Source organism: Elephantulus edwardii, unplaced genomic scaffold (assembly GCF_000299155.1).
Source record: "Elephantulus edwardii isolate Elephantulus edwardi_28Jun2011 unplaced genomic scaffold, EleEdw1.0 scaffold00326, whole genome shotgun sequence".
Classification (NCBI taxonomy): domain Eukaryota; kingdom Metazoa; phylum Chordata; class Mammalia; order Macroscelidea; family Macroscelididae; genus Elephantulus; species Elephantulus edwardii.
Window position 1 is genome coordinate 1199896 of NW_006400076.1, and position 9095 is coordinate 1208990.

The 9095-nt window shown below is 39.3% G+C and overlaps 1 protein-coding gene across 1 annotated transcript in view; it reads left to right on the forward strand.

The window, feature by feature from the left end:
* The window catches only part of HMGCR (3-hydroxy-3-methylglutaryl-CoA reductase), a 27497-nt gene extending 21976 nt beyond the window's left edge, over positions 1 to 5521 (forward strand). The window contains exons 8-15 of the mRNA XM_006901439.1: positions 371 to 529; positions 705 to 862; positions 1183 to 1288; positions 4004 to 4174; positions 4473 to 4613; positions 4701 to 4859; positions 5201 to 5355; positions 5467 to 5521. Coding sequence (XP_006901501.1) covers positions 371 to 529; positions 705 to 862; positions 1183 to 1288; positions 4004 to 4174; positions 4473 to 4613; positions 4701 to 4859; positions 5201 to 5355; positions 5467 to 5521 — 1104 coding nt within the window. The remainder of the gene's footprint in view (positions 1 to 370; positions 530 to 704; positions 863 to 1182; positions 1289 to 4003; positions 4175 to 4472; positions 4614 to 4700; positions 4860 to 5200; positions 5356 to 5466) is intronic.
* The last annotated feature ends 3574 nt before the right edge of the window (positions 5522 to 9095 follow it).

A 9095-nucleotide genomic window follows, 5' to 3' on the forward strand; every position in this document is an offset into this window, starting at 1 on the left:
GTCAGAGACAGTGCGATTGGCACAGGACAGAGCAGAGTTTAGGCTGTTGTACATAGGGTCGCTATGAGTCGCAAGTGACTCGATGGCACATAACAACAACAACAACATGTTACAGATTGTACTATCTGGTTTTCTTGGCTATAATCTTTATGGAAATAGACTGCCAGGCCTTATAGTTTGGGTCATAAAAATTTTAAATATTCTTCCTGTTATTGTTTAGAGTCATCACTCAAATGTTTGTAGTTTAAAACTTATAAAGTGTGTATGAACAAATGTTTTTTAATGTACTAATGGATTAAATTTTAAGGAAGTCATAAGTGGAAGAGCTGAATTGAACTACTGTGTATTCATAATGCTCTTTTCCTTTTAGGTGATGGGAGCCTGTTGTGAGAATGTTATTGGGTATATGCCCATTCCTGTTGGAGTGGCAGGACCTCTGTTCTTGGATGGAAAAGAATTTCAGGTTCCAATGGCAACAACAGAGGGTTGTCTTGTGGCCAGTACGAACAGAGGCTGCAGAGCAATAGGCGTAAGTTGGTGTTTATATAGTTCCCTATCTTAAGATAATAACACCTTAGGGAAAAAAAAAGATAATAACACCTTAGACAAGGCAACAGTAAATAGATATGGGGACAATCAAAGGATACCTTTGGGGACAAATAGAAATGTTTTTGGTATTAATACATGCTTTTTTGACTGTGTAGCTTGGTGGAGGTGCCAGCAGCCGTGTTCTTGCTGACGGGATGACTCGTGGTCCAGTGGTGCAGCTTCCCCGTGCTTGTGATTCTGCAGAAGTCAAAGCCTGGCTTGACACCACTGAAGGCTTTGCAGTGCTGAAGGAGGCATTTGACAGCACCAGCAGGTGAGTGGAACCAGGCGCTGGTTGATACTTACTTCAGAACTGACACTATTTTCAACATAACTTACCTTCTTCAAATAATGTGCAAAATACCAGTCTTAAGTCTGTCTATCCAAAATGAATACATTTAATGTTTGCTTGGGAAAAAGAATGTTACTCTAAATGGATGCATCTGGATACATGAAGAAAAATAAAAATGTGAGCTAGTCATTTTGTGTTGGTTTTAGGTGGTTTACTTTATTAGACATTAAAGTGAGTAAAACTATCTATATTAAGATCGCTTCTATTTCCATAAAAAAATGAAATTGCTTCTTTGCTTACAGATTTGCACGGCTGCAAAAAATTCACACGAGTCTGGCTGGACGCAATCTTTATATCCGTTTCCAGTCCAGAACAGGTGATGCCATGGGGATGAACATGATTTCGAAGGTGAGCATGGCCAGCATGTATCCAAAGAATGCACACAATTCATTGTGAGGGTGGTTGTCCCGGGAGAGGTGTGCAGAGATAGGTGTGGGAGGCCACTCATTTTTCATTTTGTGTACTTTCAAATTTTTTTATCATGTAATATAAAAGTAGGGAGCTCTGGTGGCCTAGTGATCAGAAACTGCACTGCAATCCCAAAACCATGTGGTTCAAATCTGTCACTGGCTCCACAGGAGAGGGATAGAGAGAGTCTCCTCCTGTGCAGTTATGTGCCTCTGAAAACCCGCTGGAGGGTCAGCTATGAGTCAGTTCTGATTTGACAGTACAACAGTATAAAAGTACATTTTGTGTACTTTAAATTTTTAATCATGTATTTTATATTTTGTAATATATTGCTTAATCAAATAATTAATATTTTTATTGAGAAGTAAATATTTATTAATGTGTCTTATCAGTCATTCATTTTGTTTTTTGGTATTTGTTTATGTCACTTAAACTTGGCATTTTATATCTTATATATATATATATATTCTGAATACTCACAAGGATTTAGAAATGTCTTAAGGTTAGCATTTCAAAGCTATATCCTGTAAACCTTCAAGCTGACTGCAAGAGACTTTTTTTTTTTTCTATAATTATATTTTATTAATTTTCATAAACATTTACAGAGATTTTGGGCTTCCACTCATTCATTGTTGCACTATTCTCTCTACCCTCCTCCCAGTTTGTTCTTGTCCAAATGCCACAGTGCTTGTCAAAGCCAGTTCTGATTAATCTTCTTTGTCGGTGTATCCTTTGCCATTCCCTATCACTCCTCCCTGAGAGAGACTTCACCCTGAGTCATAAGGAAAAGGGGACGGCGTATTCTCTTAGCTACTTCCTGCTGAAAAGGGACGCTGTGGGTTTCAGGGTGAAGATCTTCTCTCACTACTCTAAAGGGCCCCTTTGGCAGTAGGAAACACATAGACTATTATGGAGATTGATTTTGGAATTCAGATGCACTCTTATTGATTGTGCTTGGCTGTACATGTACATATCCTTCAAGATGTATCATGGGGGTGTTGCAACCTAGAAGACACAAATTTGACTAACAAGTTATAAGTACATGAGTCCAAAAATTATGGAAAAGTAAAAGAAAAGATTCTTTCATTGTTTTACAAACCCTCCCCCAGGTCCCCTCCACCATGCAGCCCTCGCTCTAGTCTCCTGTGATGACAGAAATACCCAGTTACATCTCTCTTTTAGACGGTTCTCTCCCTCCTCTGCTTCAGTGCAGTATACATTATTGAACCCATCTTACTCAGTGTCTCCCTAACCCCAAGGACAGTCCCATTCTACAACAGTGGCATCATGTAATATTGCAAGAGACTTTTAAGATACAATTTAAGAGGCTGAAACCCCTGGATGTACAGCCTGTTAGCTGTACTCAGCTGCCAACCGAAAGAAATTCCTCTATAGATGAACCTGGTGATCTACTTCTTAAATGGTTTTCAGCCATTGAAAATTCTGTAGATTACACTTCTCTTTTGACATACATGAGGTCACCATGAGTCTCAGTTAATTTGATGGCAGCTAGTAGTGTGTGATTTCCTTCCACCTGTACCATATAAGAGGTTAGATATAGTTCATACTATGGTCTATTTCTACCTCTCTTTTAATCACCTACATGTAATAAGGTTGTATATGGCCTACATTTTATTCTGGTGGTATTTGGTTAGCTGTCAGATAGTAAAATAAAACATTAAAATCAAGTTAGGGCTTTTTCAGTGTCTTTTCTGAAATGACTATCTGTGGCTCCCTCTGGTGGCACCAAGGAATGGAGTTGGCTAAGTCAGGCTGACAATCAGCAGAGTCCCATCATTTTCTACTCGGCGACTCTCCATTTAGTTTCTAAGACAATCAAAGGGAGGAGATGGCCATTCTTAATCCCAAAGAGCTGCTGGTGGATCCAAACTACCATAGAAGAACAGCACACCTTTCAAAACACTATACCACTAGTGCTCCCCGAGCAAAGTTCATTTTATAAGTACCACTAGTACTGTGAGGGAGCTCTGGTGGCTTAGTGGTAAGGAATTGCACTACCAACACAAAGGTATACAGTTCGAACCCATCCACCAGTTGCTGTGCAAGAAAAGAGATGGGCAGTCTCCTTCGGTGCGATTTATTTTGAAAACTGCTAGAGGGTCAGCTATTAACTGCTTCCAGCTCAACAGTACATGCCAACTAGAACTCTGACTCAGCGCTACCTAACAACTAGTTAAAAGAGAATGTAGTGCCTAAATGTTTAAGTATTACACAATGTCAGTAATTATGGTTTTGGGTATTGAGATCTGAGTTGTTAATTCCAGTTAACTGGAAGGGTTTTGGTGTGTTACGTAAATGCCAACAGCTGTCCGCTACTGATAAGGCTGGCTAATGGCTGGCTTCTCTTTAAATATTTGCATCTTGTTCTTGTTAGTTACATACTAATCATCAGTGCCTACAAAGAACTTGATTCTCACCCTTAGAAGGAAACACATTTGGAATCTGTACTTAATTGAGAAATTAGTCACATAAAGCTTAATGAAATAGCTGTTACTTTTGTGCTCATTTTCTTTGAAGTACTGTTATTAAATATATTCCACAGCTACAAATAAACACTTTCTGATAGATAAAGATGAATGTTTTGTGCAGTTTAATTTAACAAGTTGCCTACTTTTTTGTCACTGTCACTACTAGGGTACAGAGAAAGCACTTTCAAAACTTCAGGAGCTTTTCCCTGAAATGCAGATCCTCGCAGTTAGTGGTAACTACTGTACGGACAAGAAGCCTGCTGCTATCAATTGGATAGAAGGAAGAGGAAAGTCTGTTGTTTGTGAAGCTATCATTCCGGCCAAGGTTGTCAGAGAAGTGAGTGATCAGATAGATATTTTTTTTTTCAATCTCCCATCAGATTAATAACAGTTTCATCAATTAAATAGTTTAATATATGGGTATTTTACATTAAAAATCACTGTTTTATCTCGCCTAAATGTTTTCCTGTAACATTAAGGTAAGACATTTTACTGAAAACTCTTTCTTGAGGACAGGGACTTCAAAGGAATGACATTCAAGCTTTTCTTTTCTGGAGGTATAAATAGGTCTAGCTGGGTATCACTTCCTTAAATCTTGTAAGAAAATGTGAAATGTATACAACTCTGCTTTCTAGGTACTAAAGACTACAACCGAAGCTATGGTTGAAGTAAACATTAATAAGAATCTAGTGGGCTCTGCCATGGCTGGGAGCATTGGGGGCTACAACGCCCATGCAGCCAATATTGTGACTGCCATCTACATTGCATGTGGACAGGTGAGGGCTCCACACTCCATTTCTCTTCTGCTCTGTTCTAAGTGAAAGCAATGTATTTTAAATTGTTCTGTCTTTTTTCCACACCAGGATGCAGCCCAGAATGTTGGTAGCTCAAATTGTATTACTTTAATGGAAGCAAGTGGTCCCACAAATGAAGATTTATATATCAGCTGTACCATGCCATCTATAGAAATTGGAACAGTGGGAGGTGGGACCAACCTTCTACCTCAGCAAGCCTGTTTGCAGGTATGAAGCAGGCTCAGAACTTCAAGTTAGTTCTGACTCCCCAAGATATCTCCACCCCAACACTACATATCGCTCAACATCAAGTCTTAGTTGCTAATTTGATACCTTTATTGCTCACCAGTCCAACCCATAGTATTCTGAGCTAGTGCCAACTTTGAGTGTCACTTTAACTGTAGCATAGACATTATCTGTGCTGCTTGTCGAATCTTGCAAATTCCGTATTCTTAGTGGTGTCTCATCCTGTTCCAATTTTAGTTGCCCAGGTGCTAGTGGACCGGACCTAGCAATACGTCATTGCCCTTGGCACTAAAGGGAAGCTTGTGCTTTCTCCCTGGCTGCAGATGTTAGGTGTTCAAGGAGCGTGCAGAGACAATCCTGGGGAAAATGCCCGGCAGCTTGCCCGGATCGTGTGTGGGACAGTGATGGCTGGGGAATTGTCACTGATGGCAGCACTGGCCGCAGGACATCTCGTCAAAAGCCACATGATCCACAACAGGTATGACTTAGAGATGCAATGTGGAGTTTCAAGAAAGCCTGATAGTGAATCTTAGCTTAAAACTGTGTTACTGATTGTCATCTATTCCTGCTTTGCCTTTTTCTGTCACAGGTCAAAGATAAATTTCCAAGACCTCCAGGGAACTTGCTCAAAGAAAACTGCTTGAATAACTCAACTGTTGTGAACAGGTTCTAAAGGACTAAGAAAAATCAATGAATTAAAAAGCTTGGTGCAGTATCTGGTTGAAGATAAATAGATGTATGTGACCATTGAGGCCACAGCTTAGTTTGGGACTCTTTCAGGGAGGCCTGTGTCCCTCCTTCCCATAGACAGTCCACAGATCTGGAAACTGATTAGATGCTTCACACACTGCTTTCTGTGGAAGAATCTCAACGTGGATATTACCAGGCTTTAAAACATCACAGATGGGAATCTATAGCTCACTTCTGAAAGGATACAAGCTAGGGGGAAATGAGTCTTGAAACTCATGGTAATCAGTACAAGGTGCTTTCCCCCTTAGGTTGAAATGGATTTTAAATTATATTGTATATGACAAAACTCTTGATTTTATGGTTAAATTATTAAGTTTGGGTTATGGAATTTTATGAAATAACTGTTTCTTTTTGTGAACTAATAATTTCATTTGGTGCTGGTCTATCTTAATTTTTGGGGGGTAGCTTTTAAACATTATTCTTAAGAAGGGGACCTGCTGTTTTGAATAGAAGAATTATTCCCAAACTACAGAATAATGTGTTAAGCAATGCTCAGTAGTATTCTAGCAAGAAAACAAATAACTGCATTTATTGCTGCAGACTATTTGTTCAGAAAAGTTCCACAGAGAAATGGTTCGATTGGCTGTACCACATCTTTCATCAGAGGCTTGAAGTAGAGAGCTTTGCGCTCGTTACTAAACATACAACAGCTCTTAAGAGAATGGCTTTTTATTGAGTATAAGCAAGTATGTGATCTCTCAGAATTCAGAGTGTGGAAGGCATATATTTGAAAGAAAATATCAATTCTCTAAGCCAATCTGAGTTTTTTAAGTCATTTTACTTGGGTGAAAAACCTAGTCTTTTGTAAACAGTTGTATGAAATCTGTATATGTTGTGTGAAAGCTTCTTATGGAAGGAGTTTATTGAAAATGTTCAGGACTGAAACATTAATCAACTGATAAAATAATTGCAGCTTGGGCTGGAGGAGATGTCCTTTAATGTTGTCCAGGAAACCTTAACTGCTTGTTCAGCCTAATGAAAGGGAAAGTCTGCTGAGCACCAGATCAAGAGCCCTGTGAACTGCCAGGAGCAGCCTATGATGTTCCTGTGGCCAGGAGACTGGTGACTATGAAGCATTCACACAGGGCTCTTTGATAGACCCATAAAAGCTTTCTGCTTCCTCAGGGGGTCAGCAAAGGTGTTGAATTGTAAATTTTTTTAAAAAACAAAAAAATTGTACAAGTATTGTATAAATAATAAAGAACTCATTATTTTGTATTAAATCTGATGTTTTAAGTTGGTCTCTGAAAACTGAAGTCTCATTAGGAGAGAAACCTTGTAAAACATTCCAGTAATGCTCTTGGCAGCATGGAAGCCTATGAGTGACTTTGTCTGCAGTATTGTTTTGGAAGATTTGCCTTTCCTGATATATGTAAACTTGAAAAACTGCTTCTTTTGTGACTTTTCAGCCAGTGATTTATTTATCTGAACTTTTATGGAAGTGTCCATGAGAAGTATGTTGAATGTTCATTTTGGCGATTGTAACCAATATCATCTTGCTAAATTAATGTTTTGTATAATTACTAAATTGTATACATTTTGTTATAGAGGACACTTTTCCAGTTTCAGTAAATTATGAAAAAGAAGTTAATACTGATGAGTGTGGGTGGTCACCTTTTTTTATTTGGAGTAACCCTAGCCCCTCAGTCCTGGAAATTTGTAAAGATTGGCTAGAGTAGAGATTGTAATTCCTATGAGGAATTTCATGACCATTTCATTCTCCATTTTAGTCTCAATGAATAAGAACCACTAATAACAAAGACCTAAGAAGTATTCATGCCTTTTTTTCTATAATTATATTTTATTAATTTTCATAAACATTTACAGAGATTTTGGGTTTCCATTCATTCATTGTTGCACTATTCTCTCTACCCTCCTCCCAGTTTGTTCTTGTCCAAATGCCACAGTGCTTGTCAAAGCCAGTTCTGATTAATCTTCTTTGTCACTGTGTCCTTTGCCATTCCCTATCACTCCTCCCTGAGAGACACTTCACCCTGAGTCATAAGGAAAAGGGGATGGCGTATTCTCTTAGCTACTTCCTGCTGAAAAGGGACGCTGTGGGTTTCAGGGTGAAGATCTTCTCTCACTACTCTAAAGGGCCCCTTTGGCGGTAGGAAACACATAGACTATTATGGAGATTGATTTTGGAATTTAGATGCACTCTTATTGATTGTGCTTGGCCATACATGTTCATATCCTTGAAGATGTATCATGGGGGTGTTGCAACCTAGAAGACACAAATTTGACTAACAAGTTATAAGTACATGAGTCAAAAATTATGGAAAAGTAAAAGAAAAGATTCTTTCATTGTTCCACAAACCACCCCCCAGGTCCCCTCCACCATGCAGCCCTCGCTCTAGACTCCTGTGATGACAGAAACACCCAGTCATATATCTCTTTTAAACAGTTTTCTCCCTCCTGTTTCAGTGCAGTATACATTATTGAACCCATCTTACTCAGTCTCTCCCCAACCCCAAGGACAGTCCCATTCTACAACAGTGGCATCATGTAATATTTGTCCCTTTGTGACTGGGATATTTCACTCAGCATAATGTTCTCCAGAGTCAACCATTTTGAATAATATTGCATGAGTTCCTTGTTTTTTAATGCAGCATAGTATTCCATTGTGCGAATATACCACAGCTTCTCTAGCCATTAGTTTGTTGATGGGCACTTAGGTTGTTTCCAACTCCTTGCTATTGTGAACAAAACTGCCATAAACATGGGTGTACATATATCTGCTTGGATGTCAGCTATGGTCTCTTCAGGGTATATTCCCAGTAGTGGAATTGCTGTGTCAAATGGTATCTCTATTTGCAACTTTTTGAGAAAGCACCATACTGCTTTCCACAGGGGTTGCACCATTTTACACTCCCACCAACAGTGAATCAGGGTTCCAGTTTCTCCACAACCTCGCCAGCATTTGTTGCTTGCTGTTCTGTTAAATTTTGCTATTTTGACCGGGGTGAAATGATATCTCATAGTTGTTTTGTATTCATGCCTTTTGTCTTTGAGCTGTGGTGGTGGCAAAGAGTACCGAATCTTCCGTGGAACAAACAAGTCTATCTCCGAGGAAGTGCAGTTGGTGTACTCTTAGAGGCAAGGATGGTGAAACTTGATGGGCATGTTATCTGGTAGGGCCAGTCCTTGGAAAAGTGGAGGGTCAGTGATGGCGAGGGAAGTGGATTGACACACTGACAGCAGCAGTGGGCTTAGGCCCAGCAGAGATTGAGGATGGCACAGGACCAGGCTGGATTCTTTCTGTTATACATTGTACATAGGGTCACTGATTTAGAGCAGGGTCACTGTGATTCAGAGCTGCTGCAGCGGCAGTGTATTCTCCATCCCCTAATGACATGGTGGTGGTATTTGTACATTAAATTTAGTGGGTTTGCTTAATATCAGGTACACTTTTCACAACTTGGTTTCTAAGTAGTGCTATGATAATAGTATAAAAGTATTATATCA